This window comes from Larimichthys crocea, chromosome XII (genome assembly GCF_000972845.2).
Source record: "Larimichthys crocea isolate SSNF chromosome XII, L_crocea_2.0, whole genome shotgun sequence".
In the NCBI taxonomy this organism is placed as follows: Eukaryota; Metazoa; Chordata; class Actinopteri; family Sciaenidae; genus Larimichthys; species Larimichthys crocea.
Window position 1 is genome coordinate 988,521 of NC_040022.1, and position 27,754 is coordinate 1,016,274.

At 40.9% G+C, this 27,754-nt stretch overlaps 1 protein-coding gene across 2 annotated transcripts; it reads left to right on the forward strand.

The window, feature by feature from the left end:
- Positions 1-27,754, forward strand: grapa (GRB2 related adaptor protein a). 2 transcript variants are annotated; one of them, XM_019262866.2, is made up of 6 exons: positions 1-383; positions 5,319-5,416; positions 6,306-6,425; positions 15,697-15,865; positions 26,049-26,149; positions 26,580-26,717. In XM_019262866.2, exons 1-5 carry the CDS (start codon positions 306-308, stop codon positions 26,145-26,147), a joined length of 564 nt encoding a protein of 187 aa, XP_019118411.2. In that variant the 5' UTR covers positions 1-305; the 3' UTR covers positions 26,148-26,149; positions 26,580-26,717. The 2 variants fall into 2 exon arrangements, with proteins under 2 accessions (XP_019118411.2, XP_019118409.2); XM_019262864.2 differs by lacking the exon at positions 26,049-26,149 and having other exon boundaries at positions 4-383; positions 26,580-27,754.

Here is a 27,754-nt window from a genome sequence, read left to right on the forward strand (position 1 = left end):
TTGCTGAGCAGCAGCCAGTCGCGTTTTTCCCCTCGCCGAGCTCACTCACTCTCTCATCCTCTGCTCTCACCGACTCTGATTCAGCTCTCCGGTTCAGCAGACAGAAGAAACCTCTCCTCTCTTGCTCTTCTTCTTCTCTTCCCATCTGTTATTTCATTTATTTCATTATTATTTTTTATATATATATATATTTCTTTCTCTCTCTCTCTGTCCCCCAGCCCCCGGTGCCTGGGGCATTAGTGGGGGGTCCCAGTTGTGTGTGTGTGTGTGTGAGAGAGAGTGAGTGTGTGTTGGGAGGTTTCAGCATGGAAGCAGTGGCACTTTATACGTTTCGTGCCACAGAGGGTGATGAACTCAGTTTCAACAAGGGAGACATGCTCAAGGTAAGATCCATCTATCTATGTATACACAGACATACTGTACAGCACATGTCTCACACACACTACTACTGCAGACACACACACACACACACACACACACACACACACACACATACTTCTAAACCAGAACACAGTAGTGGACCAACAGATTAATCACCTCTCTCTCTCTCTCTCTCTCTCTCTGCCTCCACTGTGATAATTACGACAATTATAACTTTAACGTCTACGTCTCTTGACACTGTATCCAGGTGCTGCTGGTGCTGACTAGAGACAGAGCAGTTATGATAAAGCAGCTTGAGCTTGTATTGAATGTGATTGGCAAAGTGATTGACAGATGAAAACATGGTTATTTCAACTAAAAAACAAAGTTTAGAAAGTGTGTGTGTGGTTTGGATACAATAGCAAACATGAGGTTATCTTAAAGGAATTATTTGACTGTTTTTCTGATGATAAAATTGATTCTCGTCACTCCCGTGTCAGTATACATATATAAATATGTATCTAGCTTAGCTTAGCATAAAGCCCGGAAATAACTTGGCTCAATCCACTGCTAACAAACTTAATTAATAGCATATATAAAGCTCAGTGATTGGCAGATTTGTTTCGTTTTATCCAAATATTGTGTGACAAAGTGTTAAAATATGATTTGGTGTGGTATGCTGTGTGGCCGGGACTTGTAACTTCCTGAACAAGAAATAGTTGAGCACGTAAACTCATACAACTTGACATATTTACACTTAAGATGAGCTGTTTCCTAGTGCCTTTAAGATAAAACAGGCCAACTGTCTTTTGACTTTAAATTTAAATTTAGCCAATTAATTAATATTTTCATTTAACTCTCTTTTTTTGCTCCAAACGACTAACTGCTCCTTTAAACAAGTCTAATTTTTTGCTCTATTTTTTCCTAATCGAACATTTTCTGAAAGCTACAGCTGTTGTATTTTTCTGACGGGTAACAAACCAAGCGCAGTCCTGAGATAGTTCCTGCACAGCTGGAAATTATTGTAGTAGAAAATTGTCCCTGTAAGTCATCGACAGTAAAGCTCAGATTTAAAGAGCAAGAGCTTCTCTCGCTAGACTTACGCTGTGGCACCAGCTGGTAGGAGACATGACAAGATCAATTTCTTTACTGGTATAAGCCTCAGTAGACCAGAGTGCAATTCTGCTGTGGGACAAGTTTTGTTTCAGCCGCAGCTCTAACTTTTCCTCGATTGGGACCACCCCACCCCTAGACATCCTTCCTCTTATTATAATATTGCTAAGACCACTTGTGCAGACAATATATTACTAGCTGTTCTCAGAGACATTCTGGAAAATGTTGGAAATCACTTGAGGTAAAAAAAATGGATGAGGAGGGCTCATCTTAAAATAACCCACGGTACGTATTTGATCATGTCTAACAGGATAATAATGCCTGAGGGTGGAATTTACCTTTAATTGTATGCAGTGGGCTGGTATATTATTCACCGCAGTCAGACACTTGAACAAAGCAACTTCTCATTTCCTTGGAAGTGACGCAACCACGATGAGAGGGCATCGTGGTTGTGTCACTTCTCTCTGTCCCCTGCGGTATTTGTGTGCAGATATCGTTCTTTATGAATCTTTAGCGTGATAAGTTGTTGGCTTTGGTCAGCGAACTGTACTCATGTTGATGGCTGGGTCAACAGTATCAAAGTGAACTCATGCTTTATGGCCACGTTCGAGCTTATGTGCCACTTTTTCTTGCTTTCCACTGGGATGAACTGCTCCCGGGTCAGACTTGGGTCAAACAGTACTTTTAAATAATTCTCCACATTTGTTCTTCCCTGTTTGCAGCGCCAGATGGCCCGAGCATTACAATGCCATAACAACTCATTTAACCGCATGCAAAAAGAAAAAGAAAAAAATCTACTTAGTAGCGCTCATTTATTGTTCTTTTCAAAACACCAGTTTGTAGCTGAAAAGCTTTCTTCAGGTTCCAGAGCAGCTCATTTTTCACACCTTGTCGGATAAAAGCAGGAAGATTTTTTTTTTAGAAAGGATCAATCAGGCTGAGCAGAGTGTAAAAAAAAAAAGAAAAGAAATATCCTCACAGTTAAATAAAAAAGTAGCTGCTCTGACATTCTGTTTAAAGCTAGAAAACAGTGCGGCCAAGTCAAACACAAGGGACTTTAAAAGTAGAGCACGAAAACACACTTTTCTTTTGTTCTCCAACCCCAACACATGAACGTGGGATTTAAATTGGATCTGGCTCGTGTGACAGACTCCTTTGTCACCGGCAGGCAGCTAAAATCAGGTAGTACGCTCAATAGTAATGTATTATACATTTATAATCTTTTATTCCTGAAAAGTGCTACTTTTTTCATTTGTTCACATCCTGGTTTGACAACAAAAAAAGATTCAAGCCCAGAAGCAGGCTGTCCTTCCCTGCGCCTGACTGCAGCATCTGTGCGCAGGGTATCATCTGACCTGTTTCAGCCTCATTAAAAAGCTTTGTTTAGAGATTTACAGTCTGGTGCAGATGTTCATGTTGGAGTTTTTGTATTTTTCCTCGATGCGTTTTGGCTTCGTGTTATGCCATTTCAGGGGTTAATCATGTAATTGTTAAACCCATTGGAATTGTCTGGAAGGAGCTGAATGAGTCACAGCTCAATGAGCGGGGCTTTGTCACGAATAAACATCCTAATTATACATTTCCTAAATACACATGAAGAGGAAAGAAATAAATGATTAATGGATTCCACTGAGCTTAGACTAACAGACTGTTCTTTCCCAAGAAGCAATATGAACAAAACAGGGATGACTTGGGACTTCCCAAAGTGAATCCATTATTGGACATGGTTAAAGTAACTAATAAACTGAAAGTGGGGACCGATGCGGCGTCACATGTGCGGGAAATAAATTAGAAATGCTGATTTTATCGCATATTAAAGAGCTGAAGATTTTATTTGAGTGAAGAAGCAAAATCTAAAAAGGATTTGGTGTCATGACAGGTGGGAAAATGAGATTTTCAGGACGGCTTCGGTTTCAATTTTGGTCAGAAAAGTTACATCTGTGAGTCACTGAGTGATGAATTAACTGAGGCTGTGGCACAGTGAGCTGAATAAATGATTACAGGCGAGAGAAAATATCCAACTGGGCAGTCCAACATGTTTTATTAAACTGCCTAAAATGTAACAAAGGGGTTGTTTAAGGGTTGTTTTCTTCCTCGATAATAAAATGCTGTTTGAGCATGACATTGAAACCACCAACTGATTTAAAGGGCAGTCCTTCAGTTCTGTGACTGAACTATAATTGGTGCTATGAACAGTAAATCATACCGTAGCCCGCGACGCATTTTAAAACGCTCACACAAATGCACAGCGCAACCATTAAAATAGATGGTGCGTGAAATGAAGTTCCTAAAAGCACAGAGGGGACGGGACAACTTTTTTGGCAGATGGGCAACATTGCCAAAGGAGTGTTCCCAATATCGATTCATTAAAGGGCGACTTGTTGTATATATTTTAACTATATGTCACATGTTTCATTTGAATTTAACCAAGAGGACCTCACAGCTTTTTTTTAAATTAAGGACCCCTTAGATGATAAAGAGACAAAGTAAGGACTAAAGTTCTCACAGTACCCGAATATTTAATTTTGATACATTACTAATATAAAAACAGAAAACTTCACTGAACACATAATGTTAATAATCGCTTCATCTGTGCAGCCTTGGGTTGAAAATATGATCGTAGATCTGTTTTCCTTTTTAGATACAGTGACAGTACTTGACTATGATAGTATTATATTGTTTTATAACATTGAAAAAGTATCAAACTATCAGAACTGTTGATGACCTTTGTAGTGACCCCCTCCTACATTGTGCTGCATATTAAACCAGGGCTAAAATAACGTATCGACTTCCGTCTCCAGACTTGAGGCGATTCTCTGAATATTATCTGGTCTTCTCTCGTTTGTGCTCACCTGTCAGTCGCAGTTGTATGTCTAGGTGTGTTAGCCTCGCCTTGCGGACTTTCACCAGTGAGGTGGAGGCCATATATCTTTCTGAAGAAGTTACCAAACAATCCACGTCCATATACTTCAGATAATAAGTATGGGATGGATGCTCGGTGATTTAGAATAGCGCTGTCATGATTGCATTAGCATTCATGGGAAACATGTCAACAAATTTCAATTTAAAGTTTCAAACAATGATCAAACAATAATTTGGCACCACCTCTGCTGTAAGTCTGAGGATGCCCACGGGTTCACAGACTCCCGGGGTTTAACTGATCTGAACACAGCAGCACTGCAATAAAAATATCTCTCTCTGTAGGTAGAGAGAAAGAAAATAAGGGCTTTATATAATATGTCACTGCAAAATAAGCAGAGCAAACAAAAACAGCAGCGTGAACCATCAAAATGACAAGGAACGGGATAGCTGGAGCAGAGTGCTGAATGAAAAATGGAGAGACGAGACCAATAAAACAAGAAGAATAAACATTAAAGCAGTTAGGATGGAGCCTATCAGGTGACAGTGTGTCTTTCACACTTAAGGACTGTCTGCCGTTATCACCCCAGAGTTTGCAAACTGTCTATCAGAAGAAAAAAATTGTTTAATATCAGCAGTCCCGCCTTTCGGCTCCTCTGCTGTGGCTGACAAAATGAAAAGTTTCAGGGTCAGATGAGTTTGCACGGCCCTCGTGTGTAATCATGAAGGGCTTTATGTGGCATTTTCAACTCACCAATAATGCTCTGGAAGTTGTGTGAGTCGAAGATCACGCAAAGATGAATGCACTGTACCGGATAATAGAAGAAGAGAGGTCTGGCGAAGGAGATTGATATACAGCGAGCCGGAGAAATGAAAGCGGCCTTTCACCTCATAGTAATAGCCTGCATCAACATCATTATGGGCTATATTTCATCTGTGTGTCTGTGTGTGTGTGTGTGTGTGTGTGTGTGTGTGTGTGCTCCTAGATCACTAACATGGAGGACGACCCTAACTGGTACACAGCTGAGCTCCACAACAGAAAAGGTTTTGTGCCAAAAAACTACATCAACCTGCGGCCTCATGCGTAAGTACACACCACACACACACACATCTTCAACTCACACATCCAGCTCTGGTGTATCTAAACAGCTCATCAGTGAGTGTTTTGCAGCTCAGGGGCGTTTTCTGCTCTGCTTTGGACATCTGCACTCCGGCATAAGGCGGCTTACCCAAAGGGATACTCTAGCTCTAGCTGCCTTACGTAATCACGTATGATCCAACCGTGTGTGTGTGTGTGTGTGTGTGTGTGTGTGTGTGTGTACGATGAAGCTGCTCCTGCATCTCCATCAGATGGTTCATACACCAGCTGGATATGACTTTTTTTTTTGGTCGTGACAAAACCCTAAACTGACAACACAGCCATTAAAACGTCTCTGTGCTCATTAATGGTCCAGTTGGAGCTGCCAAGTTAAGATTGCGCGCACAGTGGGGAGATGTGATGCATAATGCGGCCTCCATATCGGATACATCTCTCCCTCTCTCTCTCCTCACTTGAGTCATCACACTGACAGAGGACAGGTTCATGGGAGCAGAATGCCATTTATGCAAACCTTGCATCCAAACAAACTCTATTAAGCAAGACTTAATGAGCAAAAAAAAGAAAAATGGATCTGAAAATACAGCGTTTTGGGATTTGTTTTGTGCGTGCAGCGTGTTTAAAAATAACTACACAAATGAGCTAATTTTAATCCACCCCGAACATCAACTTCACTTTTATGTCTCAGTCAGCATTGATCTGCTGCATGCTGTGATGCTGCTTTTCTTTTAAATCCTCCTCAGTTCTCTAAAAATACAAACTTCAGAACTTATTAAGATGCCCAAACTGAATTCTCGTATGCAAAGATAGATGACACCGGTGATCTCTTTCTTTCTGTCTTGTTCACTTCTGCTTTTCTTTCTTCCTTCCCCTTCAGCTGGTTTGCCGGTCGCATATCTCGCGGCGTGGCGGAAAGTCGACTCAGACACAGGGAGTGTGGCGCTTTTCTGGTCAGAGAGAGCGAGAGCGCCCCTGGAGAGTTCTCCATGTCTGTCAGGTAGGAGATGGTTTCAAAAAGAGCCATGTTTTCTCATCCATACGTCTAAGACCCCTGTGATCTATGTACATGTGTATCCTCTTATTACTGCAACATCCCTGTTTCTCCACAGGGATCATTAAACTTTCATTCCACCCCTTCTAATGTAATCTAATTTATGCACACAATCCCTGCACATTTTGTTCGTTCATTAATAAAATGTTTGAGCGTGTGCGTGCAGTGTTTATGTTGGTGGCAGGGGATCAGAGGAGCGGGCAGAGTGGAGGAGGGTAAATAGGATAAGGTGTGGGACGGGAGGGAAAGGGAGGGATCTGAAACCCCTCCGGCCTGATGTGAGCTAATCCTGTCTGGCACACGGCGGCATTTGGAGCCGCTGATGGGGCCAGATCAGTTGTTTTGTCTGGGAGGACGGGTGGGGGGGGATGATGGTCAGGGATGCAGCTGAGACTTGGTGTTGTGCTCCTGGGGGCCTCTGTGGATATTGGAGGTGAGGAGTCAGGATGTGTAAGGGTGGGGAAGGGGGTGTCTGAAGTTTGGCTTGGAGGTAAGAGTTGGCTCTTCTCTGGACTCCTGGGGGCTGAATTGGCTCGAGTCAAACGGTTTTGTGGGTTTGTTTTGTAGGCTGTGATAATGTCTGGGCATAATCTCTCTCCCAGTGGATTTAGGACAAGACTTTGGAAGCATTAACACAGGAAAGGAAAGGAAAAATAAGTTGTCTGCATGAAGGGGGATTCAGTTAGATTGAAGGAGGAGAAGGGTGGTGCGTTCAAATCAGGGAACAGAAAGGATGTTGGTGGTACTAGTTTTTTATCTTTTTTGGCTGTTGTTGTTGGATGGTGTAGCAGCTTGAAAATCGGGTCAGGTGTTAGTGTGTGTGCGGTCCTTGCAGTGTTGACAGCTCCCCTGTCAGAGGAGACTTCCTCACGGCAGTAACTGAGAACTCTGGTCCTGGATCAGCTCGGGGTCACCTTTGACGTCAGTCCACTTTCACCGTCATGAGTAGAGCCATAAAGGAAGTTTGTGTTACCGCAAAGTATTTCATGGTGTTGTGTTGGTAAATGATTCGAGTACTGCACAATCATTTGTCATTAAAAGTCAGCCCCATTATCTGTTAACATGTTTTAATTCGCTCTGATGTTGCATTCTTCATTTCAAGCAATAAAATAAAATAACAAAAAAATTAATTAACCACCAAAAAGCAGTTACTGTGTTCTCGGGCAGAGAGGCATTGTTTATAGTTCAAATTACGAAAGCTGGGGACAGGGTTTTAGAAATACTGAAGTCATGACTGCCACCTTCCCACAACATGGTGCCAATTAAATTCACAGATAATCAGACAATAAACAGGTTTTTAAATTGTTTATTTTGCCTAAGAAGTAGGATAAATGAACACTTGAAGATCCGTATATTTCATTAGATGGTGATTCAATGAACTTCTTTTATTTATGTATTTGGTGTCAGTGTGTCTAAGATATAAAATATCACCAATAATACCAAACACATGACCTCACATGACTTGGACCTTTAAGTTGGTCAGCCTTTTATTGTCCACACAGAGGACAGATGGGTTTTTGCTGAAGTAGTTTTTGTTCAGGATACTTTTTTTTGAAAGGTGGTTATGAATGAATATGTGCCTTTAGACTAGATTTAGACTATAGAAACTGTCCCTGTGGATTGTTTAGTAGCTTATTTTTGGAAAGTAGAGCTAAGTGACGCCAACATAAACTTTTACACCGAGATATGAGGAGTCCATTTTGCTTACTTCGCTCTTCGACTCAGCAGAAGATTCACCCCCAGAGGATATGTTTTTCTGGGTCGCCCACAATGCTATGATATAGATTTATTAAAAAATACATAGTTAAAATAAAGTGTAAGGCAGCAGGTTCCTAGTTCTCTTTTGGCTTTGTTGTTGCCGGCCACTATCTCTCGGTGATAGTGATAGTGGCAGGGAAGAAGAAGGAAGTGAGACTTTACATCTAACCACCTACGCGTACGACTCAAAGCTGAACCGCACAACTGCAGCGACTGCGCGCCGACTCTGAGTCATCAAAAGACACTTTAAGAAATCAGAATCGGGGGCAAACATCGAGGGACACACCAGAAAATTACAATATTCTATGTTAACTCACCTTTAATTCTTTTATTTGTACAGCTCTTGTGGTTTTGTTCAACCAGGCCTTGAGTTTGCTACCCAAAATATATACACTGTATATTTATTTCAGTCAAAGTGTGTGAGCAGACGTCACTGTCGCTTCAATCGCTGGATGTCTCGCCTTGTGACAGAGCTCAAGGATGTTTCACCACAGCTCAGCGGTGCTGCTTTTCACACATTATTCTTCTTAATCCTGTAGTGGTCAGCACGTGTTATATTCGCAGAAACACACCCACACACACACACACAGACTGACACACTTTTCTCTGTGTTTGTGTCAGGTGTAAGTCACGTAGAACAAAAGAAATTTACTTTGCTTTCACGGCCTGATTTGGTTTGTCTGTCGTCTGTCAACAACTTTGTGTGTTCAGTTCAGTGTATTCACATGCATTCAGTGTTCAATCGAGGTCTTCCCCTCGGATTAATATTGTTAAAAAATGAGTACCTCTTGCCCTTTCCTATCACAGCTGTGATATAAAAACAGATATGCTGACATATTTTCTTGGCCTTATGTCCTCTTTAAATCAACATTTTCAGCCAAAGTAAAACTCCTCCTGACCCAGAAGGGCTCTTGAATGTAGAAGGACTCATCGAAATGCCAATCTCCTACTGCGAAAAGGGAAAACACAGCTCTGCTGCGTGCATCGTGAACAACAATCTGCACTTTTGAAGGTGCATAATGTTGCCTGGTGACACACTGGCTGATATGGATAGCACATGCCAACTGAAACAGACTCAAACATTTGTCGTTGTGGCATTTCAGTGTGGATACAACCTTTTTTTTTTACATAGCCTCAGGTATCACTGACTCATACTTCCACAGGCTGATGGCTCCTGCAGCCAAGTGCTGAATCAAGCTCTTCATTCAGCTTCCTTGTCATCGGGCATTGTTAGTCTTTAAAGAGGAACCATAAAGAGGACCGACCCTTTGGGCTATGCTTATTTTAAAGCTGCATAATCATCTTTGAACTTACAGTGACACAGTGCGAGTTCTTGTCATCATTCAGGGGGACAAAGTCACGGCAAATGTCCCTCAAATAAAAGTACTTTAGTTGAGTTTAGCTGGACAAATGAAAGCTTGTGGAGAAAATGTTTAATAATAATAATAATAATGTTAAAAACGGAGTGATGAGTGAGTGAGTCAGTCAAGTTATGCAACACCATGTTGGTATAAATGCTGCGATTACTTCTCCAGCTGGAAAATCGACTTTAAAGGTCCAGTGTGCAAGATTTATATAATAAATAAATAAATAAATGCACAAAATATTGATAAATATGTTTAATAAGTGTATAATCACTTGAAAAAAGAAGGGACAAACTTGGCTCTAGATAGGACCTCTCGCAAGTTTCGCTGTCACTGCAAGTTCTCCATCCATTTTCTGTAACCTTATCCCTGTCAGGGTCTTAGGGGGTGCCTGGAGCCTATCCCAGCTAGCACTGGGCGAGAGGCAGGGTACACCAGTCAGTCTCCAGTTCATCACAGCGAGGGGTATTCAGTTAGTCGCAACCTCACTGCCAAATGCAACTAATTCCTACTGGACCTTTAATTTATGTTCTTGCTTTAATCTACCTCAAGCCTTATTCTGAGACGAGAGGATTGATTAGCATACAGACTGGAAACATACTCACAAATGTGTGTTATGTTCGTTTGTTACGTTTGGACAGAGCTGAGTTTGGTGCCCAAACTCTGTGCTAAGCTGAAGTAATTAGCTGCTGGCTGTAGCTTCTTAGTTTTTATGATGAATAAATAAACAAAGGCTGCTGGTGGGTATGGAAATGTCGGCAATGATGACATATGTATTCGCCAAACTTTGTAGAAACTCTGTGTATAATTCATTTTATTTTTCATAAGTGCTACTACTTTTGGAAACCCAAAGAAAAACGCTTTAGTCTCTTTTTTTTTTCCGCCGGTCGTCCAGTTTCACACCACAGCTCAATGGCACACTTTAATGCCACAGTGCAGTGACCGTAACACAATTGAGAGAGACTTAAGAGGAGACAGGGACATAAATACAGAGAGAATTTGAGAGAAGAGGGAGAAAATATAAAGAGAGATGAAGAGAGACAGAGGGGAAGAGCGAGCAGCGACTGCAGATAAAGCAGACAACAGAAGGAAAAGCTTATGGCGGGTGGAGGGGGGCGCGATTTAACTTTTTATTTCTCTACTTTCTCATATAGACAGTGCGGCTGAAATAAGACCAGCCCAGTCCACTGGGAGATAAAACATCCAGAAGGTCTCCTCCTTTCTTTTCTCCATCTCTTTTTATTCAATTTTTCTTGACTTCATCCTCCAACTCTTTCTTCTCTTCTCTGGATCGATAGTAATAATACGAAAAGTTTTGACCCCTCGACATAAAAGCAATCTTATTAACATGACTTATTTGCTTTGAGAGTTGAGTTAATTTATAAATATGAAACATGTCTGTTAATTATGAAGCTGGCGGCAGGTTGGTTTAACTTAGCATGTAGTGACCTTTTGAATGGTTTAGACAGGCTACTTGTTTCACTCCAGTATTTGTGCTAAGTTAAGCAAAGTAGCAGCTGGCTTTAGCTTTACCGTGCAGACATGAGTGGTATCAACCTTCTTGACTAACTCTGCCAGAAAACATTTGACAGGCACATTTCACAAAATGTCAAACGATTTCTTAGCTTTATGAGAATAGCAGTCTAAAAAAAGTGCGTGAACAATCGCTATAGACTTGTTTAACTAGTCTGAACTAAGCAGGGTAGTAAATCTCAGCTTTGTAAACTTCAAAAAGTTATTAAAAATGTTCATAGGGGGCGGTTCGTAGTGTAGTTCGAATCCTGCATCGGACGGCTATTTATTGCGTGTCACTCCCTTCTCTCTCTGCTTCCTGTCTATCTTCAGCTGTACTATCATAAAAGGCCAAAAAAAATAATCGTAAAAAAAAGAAAATGTTCATAGGGCACGTTCTTCGTCATTTCAATTGTTTTTCAGTGTAGCTGAAGGGTTAGTTAGTCTAATGTGACTTCACTAGAAAACCTGTGACTATGTCTGTAAAGGTTTAAATACATGGATTCAATGCGTTCCCTCGTAACTTTCCTCTAAAATATATATAGATATATATATATATATATATATATATATATATATATATATAATATTGCAGTTAAACGTTTGCTGACACAGATTCTGCTTCGTGAAAAATAATCAACCATCAACCAATGAGAGCAGCTCTAGTCTGATTAGTTTGTCGCTTCACGAGTTATACAGGGTAGACCAAAAATAATAATAATTTCTACATATAATCTGTGTTTTTTTTTAAGATAGATGGTTGTTTTTCTTCATGATGAGAACTGACTAGAAAAGATAAACTCTCCCTCTCTCGGGCTCCTATCATTTCTGTCTGAGAGGGCTGATTGAACCATCAACACACTTTCGACTAAATTGCCTCTCCACCAAACATCTTTTATCATTCTGCCCCTCATTCGCTCCATCTCAGCTCCCACAGAGCACCAACACACACACACACACACACCTTCCTCTCCGCTCATCCATCTATCGGAACAGGTGATGGTGCCGCTTTATTGACGCTGCAGGAGGAAGTGAACTTTCTCACTTCCATGCTTGGTCGACACACAAATAAAAAATCACATGCTCACGGCCACTACGCTGTGCGACACATGTAAGCAACTAATGTGACCGCTGCTGATGTGCGGCAAGCACATGGGCCGCATGGGCCTGACACACACTCTGGTAGCTCCGTGACACCGACCATCACTTACTTATCGTGTTAAACTGACAGCTGGAGGTGTCAGTGTGACTGTGAACCGCAGATTAGAGGGAGGGGTAGGATGAGAGATGGAGAAAACACAGAAGTGAGAAGAGATTGATGGAGAAAGTGGAGGGAAAGATGGATGGCGTCTTAAATCGTGCTGATGCAGAGTAAAAAATGTTTAAGTTTCTCATCTGAAGTGATCTCTCTCTGCATCTACTTCTCTCTCACACTCTTTCTCATTCTCTCCTAATCTCTCTCTCTCTCATTTCCTTTGACTCCGGAAAAAGAAAATAATCTCTCTCTCTCTCTTTCTCGCTGTGGGCCTTAATTACACTGGATCAAGGAGATGAGAGGGCACAGTGTATGTGAGACAGATGCTGTCTGTGTTATGCGCACTGGTTCTCTCGTGTCTCTGGGTAATAATTAATAAAAACGTCTCGATGGAATCAACGAACACTGGTATAACTACAACACGACTTCTGCTTTCTCTCCTCCTCCTCCTCTTCTTCCTTCCTCTTTGAAGCATTCACCACCAAGTGATCACTGATACTGAACTAATGATTACAAGGATGTAAACGACTCCCAATGTGAGCTAAAGTCACATTTTAAATGGTTCACATGAGCTTATTATACATGTAGCAGGCAACGTTTTAATCATAATTGTTGTTTGCTGTAATGTTCCCACAGTTGGTCTCAAAGGGCACCAGTTTTGTTTGTGTTTTACCCCACCCGTGGTACAGAGGTGGAGTAGTGTTTTGCACCGGAGGGCAAATCGTGTGTGAAGATGTGATGTTGCTGTGTGTCATAAATATTTGAAACGATTCTGGTCTGTATGGAGGCGCTGCGAGGGAATTTTTAGATTTATGTTTTCTCAATGTGGCACAGCTGGAGGTGTCACAACGTGTAATATATTCAAGATTGATTTTTATCAAACAATGTTTAACAGATACAAACAACTCACTGTGGTGTCTTTTTTTATTTATTTCATGTCTTGTATAATCAGCTAAAATACCTCTAGTGGTAACTTCTGTAGAGTTTTATCATAATTCCTTCCATATGATAACTGGCTGAGTAACTTTCTAATTTATCATATTGCGGGTGTGTGTGAGAGTTTTCCCATCAGAGTTTGTGTGAGTGGCTGCATGCATCATGTTATCTTCTGCTTCATGTCAATGCAGCAGCTCGATTAAATGGAAATAACCTCTGAAAACTTTTTTGTATCAATACAGTTTTTCATTGTAACATTATCATCATAGATAAATTATGTGTCAGACCGGACTAAAGTACACAGCAGACATGACGCCGAACAGCTGCAGGAAATGTCAAGTGAACGTGGCGAACAGGCACAGCTGAAAAATGATGTCTTGCTTCCCCTCCTTCCTTTTTGTTCAAAGTGTTTGATGTGTTTCATTCTGCATTTCGTGTTTGTGAATCCCCCTAAAGGGAAAGTCCATGCCCTGTCCACATCCTGTCTTTAACCTCCCGCCCTCCAAATTCACCTTTCACAGGATCTGTATTCTCCGAACTTTTCCTTTGTCATTCTTTTTTTTTTTTATATCCGGTGAGCGCACACCGGCCCGGCTCACATTGTTTTTCTCTGTCAAGCAGCTGCACAGCTGGTGGCACTAACACAGTAACAGAGCCCGACCAGTAGGGTGCAGCAGATGGCATCAGACAACTAGGGACAGTGGTGGGGGCTGATAGAGATCACTCACAGTAGGCAAACACAATTGTGTGTGTGTGTTTGTGTGTCAGGGGTGAATCAAGAGAGGCTACGCAGACACAGTATAGCAGATAACAAGGGGAATTGTGATACGGAGTGAAAAGATGGACACAGACAGATAGCTCAGACAGAATGAGTTAATGTTCAAAGGCCAATCCAGAAAAAAGTAGTTTTTTTTAAAAACAACTTTTGGCTCGATTGAATATTTTCAACTTAAAAAAAAAAAAACGCCCGCTCTCTCCTTTTACACTACAGTTTCATCATGTTTGGGAGACTGACTTGAGGTTTGAGAGGAGAGAAATGAGGACAAGCGGGGTGAAATGGAGAAGGCAGAGAGAGAAAAAAAAAAGGGCAGGGTGGAGGTGTAGCTGAATGCCATCCAGTCATCGGGGAGTCAGCCCTGCTTGTTCATGGAGATCAGCATCTGAATAGAGAAAAAGGAATTCTGGCTCAAACAAGCCGATGCTCATTTACTTTCTCCGAGCTTGGTGCGGTGCCAGACTAGATAGAGGAGGGAGTTGTAAACCACAAATGCTATATTGTGTTTATTCTGGAGCAAGAACATACATGCCATTTAGAGGAGGAAGCATCTAAAAAAAAAAAAAAAGATAATGATCCTCAAAAGAATCTTTATTCCAAACAGGGGAAAGGAGATTTTAATAATCATTCACATAAGCTGAAGACACACACCTACTTACTGTGATGTGTTTAGAAATACGTGGGAGCTGTATCGACTTCCGCTGCACATTAGATGCAGTTATATAACAGTACGATCATCGTGAGATGTCCAGATTTCTAAAGATAAGCTGGCAAGTTACTTAGCAACTACCACAGAGCAAGAACTGGGAGCAGGTATGATTGCCAATAAATACTGGCCAAACTCTTAATCACAACAACAAGGCATGCACTCCATGACCGTGGCTATTTTTGTTTGTGCCGCCCGCCTTTATTTATTTATTTATTTATTTAAGCTACACTCAGTTATTTTGGCCTTCTAACAACCGTGTATTAATCAAAATGTGATAGGAAATGTTACTAAATCAGTAGATAAAGCCAAAACCTGTGTTTTAATTTGAAAATATGACTCACCTATAACTACCTTTATTCTCTACTAATTCTATACGTTTAGATGTTGCAGCATTGTTGGTTTCTCTCCGTAAATATAGCAAATCTTTTAGTGTTTTTCTTCGCTACTTGGTTAAAAAAAAGATGCATTATAAGTGGTGACTCCAAGTGAACAGTATGCCAGCCCTGAACAGCTGACAGCTGTGGATTTGAAGGGGGCGGCTTCAAGGACTAAAGGCCAAGACTGTTGGTCTCAGCCAAAAGCTGTTTTGGGTTTATTGTATGCAGAAAGAGGTTGTGATGTGAGAGACACAGTGAGAGAGTCTGACTGCTGGTGACTCCTGAACTATTCACCCCCATATTGTTAAATACATTTTGAGAGGAGATGCCTGATGCAGTGGCAGAAGTGGATAGATAGAAGTAGATATTACCTGGACTCAGTAAACTACATCGTCTCTGGCACGAAGGACCGGTGATTGAGTTTTTATTAAAGCTTTAAAACATTTTCTGTGATTTAGTGATTGGTTGTTGTCGATCATCAATCCATGTCAGATGTTTTTAAACTCTCATTTTTATGATTTCTTTTCACAGTTACGGGGACCATGTCCAGCACTTCAAGGTGCTGCAGGATCGCTGTAGTCAATACTACGTGTGGGACGAGCTCTTCTCCTCCCTGAACGAGCTGGTGGAGTTTTACCATAGCAACAGCATCGCTAAGGAGAGGACCGTCTTTCTGCGGGACCCCGAGCACTTTGCCAGGGTGAGCACGTGACTCATTTTGATAAAATTTTCTCAATTTTTCAGCCACAGTCACAGTCATGTGTAATGTGAGCAAATGGTTTTGAAGTTATCGCTGACAACAGATCGGCTTTTCTGCTCTGTTTTCGTCCAGTTATTTAGAATTATTTATTTCTAAACCATGTAAAACATCTGTTATGTTCCTCTGCCATCAGCCCTTCATCGCTTATGTATTAAGTTTATGATGAGACTTGAAGACACAGTGAAGCAGCACAAAGATCTGTTGTCAAATCCGTGTTTTAACAAACATAACACGCTGCCCGGGTGTTCATATTTCATTTTGCTGTCACTTCAAGGCATAACTATTTATTTATTTATTTATTTTTGGTAATGGAGCTGACAGCTATGGGAACATTCCATATGTTGGTGAAATTTTCTGGAGCTGTGACTGTAGCAGAAGGGTTTTGACGAAGAGGTGCAGCTTGTAATGAAAGATCACAGGACTGCCGTCGGTCTGGAGCAAAACCAAATCAGTCATCTCAGGCACCGAGCCAGAGGGAGTGAACACCGCAGTGCTAAAAAAAACAAACTGATTTCAGAGGCAATTATTCTATACATCAGTCATGATTAAGTCGATACGTTTCATGTTTGGACAGAACATTAGTTTGTTGTTTTTAGTCCGAGTACGAGTTCAGACACCCAATGAACATGGTCGAGGTTTGTACTCCCATCTATATTATTTATAAGATATTCCAGTTTTAAATCTACTTCTTTTGGTGAAATAGGCAGTCGCTTCAAGTGAGAACATACACGTAGATGACACAGCATACACAGTGCACAACTAAAGGCGTATCCCAAATTCTCTTTCATCTCAGTCACATTGTGTTCTTTCCCGTTTAACGAGAGAAAACGTCAATTACGGGTAGTTCCCAGGAGGGTGTCATCGTAGGAGAAGCTGCTGTTCTTGCTATTGTGAAGTGCCAACAGAATCACATTGCATGTTAAGTGTTCCTGGGAGTGGCAGGGGAGCTGTACCCGCAGGCGAACCTGATCTCTGTGTGTGGAGGGATGTGATCCACAGAGATTCTGACACGACAGCATTTGAGCTGTCGGCTGTCATTCATTAGAGAGCTGAACTATCTTGCATGTCACACGTGAAGTGATGTCAGGATAGGAAAAAGACGGCACACGTAAAAAACATATTTCATTCACAATGGAAATTCTGGGAAGAGTTGTTTTCAGCTGGGTTGTGCAGACTCCTGAGGATGAATCATCAAATCTGGTGGGCATACGCTGTACGATTTGAGCCCCTCTCTGAACCATTTTTTGAGTTGCACAACTCAGTTGGACTGAATACAAATTTTGGCCCGACTTTTCACACAGTTAAAGCAGTTCAACGAGTTGATTCCCCAAAGCCTTTTCTCACTGCACCGTCACGAAATGTCAAACATCTGAAGGGGCCACGGTGACACGGCGCTTTCTGTGAAATGATGGAGGCTGGTCGAGCTTTAACGGGATGCCTGCAAACAAACTGCTACCTCTCCACCTCGCTTTCAGGCTATATTTTATTTACAATTGTCAATAGGGCCGGATCAGTCTGCAAGGGCTGATTGGACTATTCTATATTCTATTGTACACATGCAGAGTAAGCACTCAGGTCGTACAGTGCGAGCACATAAATCGCGTAAATCTTTGGATTTACATCACAGACCACGCAGGCGAGTTGGAATTAAAATCCTGCGTAACACCATTAGGGTTGAATATTTGTGGTGATTTGAACGATATAGCTGAGCAACCACTAAATGGATTGCTATGAAATTTGGTATTTACGTCCCCTCTCAGGCTTCATTGTATTAATGTTCTTGCAGACTTGTCAAAACACTGAATAAAATGGTGGAGCTGTGGCAGCTGTAAAGACGTTGGTGGAGTAGCTGACGGCTGAGTAACGCTGCCCCTTTGTTAAAAAGAGGAACATGAAACAGAAAAGAGATAACAGAAGTGTGAAGATGTATGTGTTCGATTCTCTGTGGCCACTTTTAAATGATGGAACATAATTCAGTGCAGTAGAAAGACCAACATGGCACATTTAGCAGCTGCAGACAGACATTAAAACATATAAAGCAGAGGAGAAGCCTATACTGCTTAACATAAGAGTCATTTTCAACATGTTCTCAACGGTTCTAGGCTAATAAACAACTCGTATTCTATATGACATATAGTACTATAGCTGTTTTTATGCTTCCTGCTGTGCTGGAGTCAAATATTAACAGGATGCGACAAGTTATTTAGGTCACATTACTCATTCGGAATAAACAATGTGACCTCTTCACCCTATTGCTCTCATATTTCACTAAGCAAGATACAAAAAAAGAATTGTAATCTCACAATTTAGGAGTTCTTCAGCCTGTTGTTTATATCCCATATTCATTTTGTGCAAGAATAAAGGTTTTTCCGTTTTCCATGAGGGAAAAGGATGAAAAAAAAAGACTTGAAATCCAGTCTAAAAACCTTTTAATTGTAATTTTTATAGCAGATTAGATTTAAAATGAAGAGAAACTAAACAAATGAATAAAGAAACCTAGATGAGAGCACCTTTCAGGTCTCTAACACTTTGCTGCTACTTGTTTTTCTACATAATCCTGCAAATTGGCTCTCTTTGTAGTCATTCTTTCTCCTCTGGTTCATTGTGCTGGAAAATCAAACACTTAGCTCTCAGCTCAGTGCGCTGCATGCACGTAAATAAAAGGTAGTGGAGGGGCAGCTAAGGTGCTGGCATGCACAAATATTGTGCCACTGCTGCTGTGGGGTGTTTTTGAGGTGAGCAGATAGGAAGTGAGAAGTTTAGTGGACAATGAGTCAGTGCCGTTAATAGAACTGAAGTGAGGACGGAAATAACACATGCAAATACATCCTGCCAGAAGGTATTTTTTAAAAAACATTTTCAAGCAGGTGTCTGGCAAGAGAACACACTGTCCCCCACACCCACCCCATTTTATTTGTAATCTGCTGCTTGTCAAATGCCTGCAGTCTATAAAAACTAACTATAAATGAGCTCATAGTAATAATTTAGAATGAATGCACGGAGGATGCGGTTGAAAAAGAATCAAATATATAGCAAAATATCAATATTTTCATGCCTGAATGATCAGCACACGTAGAGGTTGATAGAAATCTGATTGGTTGAGTCCATCTGAATCTTATCTTCTTTTCAAGACGATCCACATTTATTGATCTTACTGATGTGTGAGCTTTACTTCAGATGCAGGGAGTTATTTTGTGTAACGGAGTAAAGTTTGGTGTTAAAGTCAGCGGGATTTGGGGTGTTTCACCAACTTATTTAATACTCATGACTCATTTTTCTCCTCATCTTTATTTATTCCGAGACGGCTTGCTGAGGAGCCGGCAGACTGCTGCAGTACTTCACCTGATGAGGATGATAGGTTTTGGTCCTAAGAATAGCTTTTGCTAAAAATTGAGTTCTTGTTCAGCAACATCCTGCGTCACACCTGAACGGTTTCATGCATGTTCCAAAACGCCGGAGATACCGCGCAGTAAGTTTGAACAAATGCAGCTGGAGCAGGTGCAGGTTGAGAGTTTAGCTTTGGGGTGTTTTGATGGTAGTTAAAATGAAGACAGCCGTCTCATGAGAGAAGCAGGGGGGAAAAAACTCTCTGACCTAAATACTGTCACAATCTAAATCTCTCTAATGTGAGGATTTTATTTTCGAGTATGATACAGTAGTTAATGTAGCTGCATCACCAACATCTGGCCGTCTTCTGCGGTGTCATAACCTCTGCATAATAATAGCATATTCTGCTCAAACTGCTCATTCATAACTATCACTCTGCCGCCATACAAATCATCTTCTCCACTAAAACTGGAAATGGGAATACTCAGACAGATGCCTGCTTTCTTTTCCTGATTTACGAGGCACTTACTGCCGTTATAAAACAGATTTAAGACCATGACAGAATGTTTGTGCTTGTTAATTTCATTGCTATTTTATACTCCGTTTATTCTCTCCACTAGATTTTAGCGTGATGAACCGAGTTACGCCGTTTGCTCTGTATTCTCCATGAACTGACAGTAATCTGTTTTTAAATGGCCCGGTAGTTCCTCTTTAACAAAGGGAGAATGGTATCTCTCACTTAGTTACCTTCCTGACATTCACAAGCCTGCATCCAATCTATTGGCTGCTTCTTAAAGTAATAAAACACAAAGCTGAATAATAGGAGGGAAGCATGTTTTAATGGGCTTGAATGCTTTGCAATTAACTCAAAGCAACATTGCACAGAAAGGCGTCTGTCTTGTCTTTCAGACTTTTACTTAACAAAGCTCTCACCAGATTTACTCTTGTCCGGCCACTCTTTGCTCTCTCTCTACTTTCTTTTCTTGGCTTTCTCCATCAGCATTCCCTTTGGTCTTTTTGCCTCTGTCATTATGTCCATAGAGGCTGACAAGCCTGGCTACCCAGCTCCGGTTCTGGCACAACACCATCAACATTCTTCCATGCCCGGGTGCTGAAAAACCTCCTCGTAAACAAACAGTAACATTTCCCTGGTCTGCTCTGAGCCAGGCTAACAAACTGAGCTAACATCAGCTAACAGCAGCTACAGTTCAGTTTACGGTTTACTTCACTGTCCATCGTGAAAATCTGTAAATCACAGAGTTGATGTGAAGCAGCCGGGAGACATCAGAGGGAAACCATAAAATATGATCCAGTTTCACCAAAATCAGATAGTTGGTGGTGACTTAGTGCCATTAAGTGTTACGTACTTCTTGCGGGAGATCGTACCCAGAGCACAAAGATAACAGACCTACAGCATGCAGAGTTAGAAGACAGAGACACTATTCACTTACAAGCTAGCTGATAAAACACTTTATTATTTCATTTCCCATTCCTATCATATCCTATGTTTTTTTTTCCATCATCCTATGGTGATGTCATCAGGCCCCTAGGCCATAACTAATACTATTACATGAGGAATATGTCTGTTTAAGGTTATTTAGGGCAGGATACAGGACTTTATTGACGTTATTGTGCCTCAGGTCTGAATGACGTGGTCATACAGTTCTGTATTAATATTAATGTCTAATAAGGGATGTGTGTTTACATACATGACGGGCCTAGAAAATGACTGTGTATCCATTATTGGAGCCAGAAGAAGCATAAATACTAGGTCTATTGCTTTGATACAACCTTCTCTTAATTCTCATATTAGCCTCAAGATGTGTGCTTTAAAATAAACCTCAGCAAGACTGCGTATCTTAATATATTACTGAGCTTATTGAGACTTTAATAACTGTCTCACTGAGTTACTCTCTGCTTGTCATATACAGTATCATTCCAACACTGGCTGTGACTTGTCCCATACTGTATGTTGCTCTGTCATAGCCTTGAGATAATATCAACATCACATCATGCACCATATATAAGGGTGGCATGCTAATAGTGCTGTGTTTACCTACATGGTTATGTAGCCTGAGAGAAAATAGTCATTCCACATCACGTCACAGCAGCTTAGTCATACCTTTGTTTAGCCGTGCTTACTCTGCAGCTGTTTTAATGAGAGCCTTAATTGCTTTACTATTGTCTGTTTTAATAGTACAAATAGCAACAAGGAAGCGTCTCGAGTTTTCACTCACTGTCCACCAAATATCTGTCACAAGATATTGCTTTGTAGCTCTGAATCTATATCTTGTGCTACTAATTAAGACACTGGACTCGTTTCAGTTTTCAGTCCTTTCAAAACAGATAGACTAACCTCGTTCCCATCATTTCAGTTTTTCTCTGCCTGGCATTCGCGTCTGTGCTTCTGTCCACGAATAATTCACAAATAACTCAACATTTATGAGAAATATACACAAGGGACCTCTTTACAAACACTTATTTTATGCATTATTGTTCATGCCACCATAACTCCTAGTTCAGTGCATCTTAAAGAAAGCATTTGAATGAATTCACTTGTACTTTTAAAGGTCCAGTGTGTAAAACTTCTATTGGGATCTATTGACTTTAATTAAATATAATATTCACCAGTATGTTTTTATTAGTGTATAATCAATTCATATCAACAGAGGAAGTGAGTCTTTTTCCATGCACTCATGTTGAACCGCCATACTGCTACGCTACACTGACTGTCTCTAGTTTCATGGCCACCATGTTCCTACACAGGGGAGGGGTGTTTAGTTATAATCTGAAACCTCCCCACTAGATGCCAATAAATGCTGGACATTTAATTTCTACCTGAAGTTGTTTCTACAGCCTGTTTGAAAAATATTTTCTTCATTCGCTTCTGAGATTTTCAGCACACCGCGTTCATGACACAGTAGGTAGGTCTGCAGATTAAAACACATTAGAAAAATTAAATATATCTTGATGTAGCTGTCTTTTGGATCAGTGTCATTTTAGATAAAGTCACGGTCAGCTGGTTGTATCTCAGGGACTTCGCCTCGGCCTTCGGCATCAACAAAACTCCAACGCCCACTGATCGTCTCTCTCGCGGACTACGTCTCTACAAACTCTGCGACGCCGCCTTTTCTCCATTAAGCTTTCACTCGTAGAAGTGATGATGTCAGAGAGATAACACAGACAACTTAATTGCAGGATGCAGTGAACCTTTTCTCGCCTCGTACTTCTAACTCCCCGCTCTGTCTTTCCTCCACATTAATCTAAAATATTAATAACATGCCCACTTCTTCAGTTACCAGCACACGATTTGTTAGGCATCGGCACAAAAACATGAGGAAAAGCTAGTTCCTGCATCGCTCCCTTTATATCTGCAGACTATTAATTGAAAAACAAGGTTGTAGAGAAATCTTGTTAACTTCAATCCATGTAAAAGTTACATGAAACTAATGCTTTAAGCTGCTATGTTTTAATTCTCTCACCACTATATGATCTTGTTTTTGACTATGTGGGTCAGTTTCACAGACATAAAGTTAAGTCTGTCGAGGACCGGCTTAATCTGAGTGCATGTGTATCACTGCAGTGCTTTTTGTGTTGTCCCTCCTATTGTGTGACTTCCAAACTAATTCCACATCAGCTCATTACATGGCCCTAGATCGCTTCTTATCTCGCCATAGCAGGAGGAGAAATAATTCTTTTTTTTTCCATTTCTCCTCCCCAACATATCCCCAATGTCTTCGTATCTAGAAGCTTGTGTGTGTGCAGAGACAAATCTAGTGTAAATCTTTAGTCCATTGATGTTACTGAGTAATTTGTTCCACTGTCAATGCTCGCTCTGGGTCAGAGCAGGCGCTGGAGAGGATGATGATCACAAGGCAGCCGAGCGCAGCCAATATGGACGAAACAGATTTTTCCTCACGAGCTGCCAAAAAAATAATAATTTGCTTTTCTGTATAAAAGACGCTGGACTGCTCATGCAAACTCACCCAGCAAATAGGGACCTGCAAACACATGCTCGCTAACACCCAAACACACACAGTGTATGTGCACGCACACTAAAGAAGAGGTCTAGACTAGATCAGTGAAACAATAGAGGGGTAAGCCTGTGAGGATTTTATAGATTTGTGGGATTGATATATGTGTCTGTGTCTCTTGATCCTAATCCTGATGTCTAGTACGTGCTTGTTTGTGTGTACCTGCCTTACCTGGAAGCCATTGTATTAGGTTGGTTCAAGGCAAAACAGTTCACAGCGTTGAGTGTGATAAAAGGCCAGATACACACACACACACACACACACACACACACATGTGAAAGAAATACTATATTGTTATTCCTTCCAGCCCCTCTGTTAGCTCCCAGTTCATATCGCATCCACTTTTCTCTGTGGGAGTGCAAGTGACAGCTAAGAGAGGTTAGTTAAGTTCAAGGCGCCCTCCTTAAAATAGCCGCTTTTATCCGACTGCTCTTAAACTGCTTTTTACTTTGCGAGTCAACAGAGATCAGAGGAGGCCAGCTATCAGGAGAGAATAAAAAACACTACTTTTGTGAACACGAAGAAAAACACAATGAGACGGAGGAAGCGAGGCACCTGCCAAAAACCGAACTGAAAGCAGCTCACCTTAACCTGAGTCGGCGCGTTTAACGGGGTGCTGTTTTTAGTGGATGCGTGCGCACTCTTATCTCACCCTCACACACATCACTGTGGACCTACCTGTCTCTCTTTGTCTTACTCTACTTCTCTCTGTCTCTATCTCACGACCTCTGATAAAGCCTACGTGTTCTTTTCCATGCTTCATAAAGATGCCTACCATAAAGTTGAAGGTTAAAGAAAGGCATGTCTTATGTCTCAGGATGGCAAATAAATAAACTCAATCTTGGTATCCATCAGCTATGATATGACTACGACATAGCCTCTGGGGCAACGGGCGATGTTTCGGGGCTTCCAGTGTATCCATCCTAATAACAGATGAGAAATATTCAAGACAAGTCTTTCCTTTCCATGACTCTCTCCTTGCTTACAGTCCAATCAGCAACTTGAGATGTGAGAATGGATTGCTAAATCAGTGTCAGATGATAGCCGTTGGGTTCCAAGATTGCATTTCAGCCTTTTTTGCTCACCACATGGACTGTTTACCTGTAAAAAACCAAAGCCTCGGACGTGATTGGTCAGTATTACTCAGATGCACTTCCAATACCAACATTTTGTGCCTTAAGATGAATATAAACCAAGCTAGAGCTGCAGTGATTGGTCGATCAGTCGCTTAGCCGATCGACCCAAAAATAATCGCCAACTATTTGGATTTTCGAAATCAGAAAAATCTGTTTTCACACTCTCAAAAACGGAGATTTCCTGTTTTATATCTCAGCGTATTATCTCTGGGAGGTCAAAGACATTGAAACTATACTGTTTTTCCTACAAGAGCTCAAGAAATTCAAAGCGAAACGAAGCCTCCGCCTTTAGGTTTACGCAGCCAGCATTGTGGACATACCTCATCAGTTTGGTATGGCAGTCACACACACACAAAAATGCAGCACATAGTCAATAAATCATGAAAGATTATTGTTTCCATCTGTTGAATCACGGTATCAAAAAAACACAATCAAAGAAAGCAACCACCTCTTCCAGCTGATGCCTTCTAGGAGGCGCTACAGGCACCTCTCAATATCATCTTATTTTTGTCCTGCACTAAAAGACCATGCAGCAGTCATGTAAATATAGTCTGTTGTTGTGCTGTCTGATGTGATGTTGATATCTGTCTGTTTGATGCGACTGACGCTGCTGAATTGACTTTACTCACCGTGTTGTACTGCCAACAAAATTCCACCGACTTTATAGACCAAACTAAAATGAATTAATTACCTAGAAAATAATAAGCAGACAAATATTTGTTAATTGCAGCCCTTAAGCTTACATGGTGCAGTCGACTGACGGCTAACTTCATGTCAGGAGTGATAGGAGTAGACAGCATGTCCAAATTCCAGGTGTGGTGGTGTATGCAAATGTGAAGTGGCCATGACTTCTTTATCTGTCTACTTGTTTGTCTTGTCTGTTCACCTCGTTAACTGTCTTCCTGTCACAGTCAGTGTGTCACATATTTCATCTTTACTTGGCATGGTAATTTGATTAGAAAATATAGTACGGATATAACGTTTTCTAATCATTACTTTGCTGCTTTTCCTGTTAGAAATGTTAAAATAATAATCTTTCTTTCATTTGCTCGCTCTTGTATGGTTATGTCAACGCTATATATAACCCAGCTGTTCACTTGGCAGCAGTGATGTTTGTAACTAAGATCAATGAGTGGAAAATATTATTAGTCGTCATTGAATATTTATTTTCATGTCTATATTCTTCTGTCTTGGTCAGACCTTTCTCTTCAAATTAATATTTAATATGAATGGACTGACTGACCATGGTGTGGCCAGTTGATAAATGTTAAATGAAAAACAATAAATAAAATATATTTGTACTTTAAAGGAAGACTAGATTATTTTTTTAAATGGACACAAATATATATATATGGAAAATATTATTCCATGTGGTATGCAAAAACTTTTTTTTTCTTGTTTTGACAAAACTATAGAGGTAGAAATTGAATGTTTAATTAAGGTAAAATTTGAAGAATGCTTTATATTCTTATTTTTAAAAGCACATTTCCCAAAATGATTTAAGTTCAAAGTAATTAATTTAACTTATTACTTATTTATATAGTGCCAAATCATAAGAGAAGTTATCTCATGACACTTTCCGTATAGAGCAGGTCTAAACCATACTCTTCATAATATTATTTACAGAGACCGAACAATTCCCACCATCAGCGAACACTTGGCAACATTGGCGAGGGATACCTTCCTTTGAGAGGCCGAAACCTCGAGCAGAACCCAACTCGTTAATGGTAATCTGATTAATAGTAGTAATAATGACAATAGTATTTGGAGTGGATGTCAAGCAGGACTACAATCTAATCCTATCTAGGCGTAGAAAAGACCCATTAGGACCAACAAGACTAATGAACTTGGGGATAAATCAAAGTTAGTGAAGAGCTCAGAGCATCATGGGAAGTTGAGGCCTATAGCAGTATAACTATGGGATGGTTTAGGACTCACCTGAGCCAGCTCTACAAAAAGGAACATCTTAAATGTGGAGATGGTATTTTAACCCAAACTGGGAGCTGGTTTCAGAAAGACGATGGACTTGACCTGATGACCTTGTACCAGTCCACAGCCCGAGAGCTCTAATGTGTTACTTTTAGTATGTTTCATTATGTTATGTCATGAAACCACTTCTTCATTAACTTTTTTTTTTCCTTTCTCCTCAACCCACAGCGTCCCCATCATGCCCACGCACTATTCGACTTCAACCCCCACCACCCATCCCAGCTACGCTTCCTGCGCGGCGACGTCATCGAACTCCTCGACTGCTCTGATTCGGTGCGCTGGAGGGGCCGTTGCCATGGACATGTGGGCTACTTCCCCCCGGAGTACGTCCAACCCATTTACCATTGCCAATGACCTGACGCGTCAATCGAACATGTTCATCAGCGAACCCCCGCCCTTCACGCTGCTCCCCTCTTCTTGCACTTGCCCAATAATTTTTTGAGGAGCTGTAACTGAACTGCTTAATATGTTACTGACTCCTCCCACTTCCCCTGTGATGCCACCTGTCAATCACAAGCCTCGTCCAATCAGCTGCTACGGGCTCATCAATCACTTTCCACCAACTCCACTTCTCTTTAAAAACATGTAAAATAAATAAATGAATAAATATCTGGACCTAGACACTGTGGAGAACTCACATACACACACATACTCCCAGGTATTATCACAGCTTATCAGCACAGGTACAGGCTAAAAGCAACACACACTCACACTAACCTGAAAAACAAACAGTGTGTGGCTCATGGGAAGTGGTTGAAGAAGGGAAAGGTCTTCTCCGCTGAGGATTTCCTCCACTATTTTCCAGACGTTCCCACAAGGAGATCCAATGAGCCGAGCGGGGGGACACAGAGAGTCCATTGTGTTGTGAATATATGGGCCAGACACCCTGGGGATACTGACACAGCAGATTTCTCTCTCACTGGACTGGAGTGTGAGCGGGGTTTGAACACATGTAAACCTGCAAACTTTATGTATGTTTATTGAGTGTATGAATTTGGTGTGTATGTGTTCAGCCATGTGCTCTGTGGACCAGTAAAGGAGGCAACTGTGTTAACCAGTGCTACCCGGACAATGCTCTGTTTTAAAACTTAAAATGTTCTTAAAATGACACACTCAACCCATTTTATGGATCATTTGTTTATTTCTATGTATTTATTCTTATTCATGTGTAATCTTGAAATAAATATATCACAAATAAGATTAAACATTGTAAAAAAAAAAGGTTTAAGAAAAGGTTTAAGAAACCCACATTTTATGTGATTAACAGTAAGAGCTTTGACTGGTCTTCCTTAACCTGTACTGATAAATCATTTAAATAAAGTTATACATTTACCTCTTTGAAA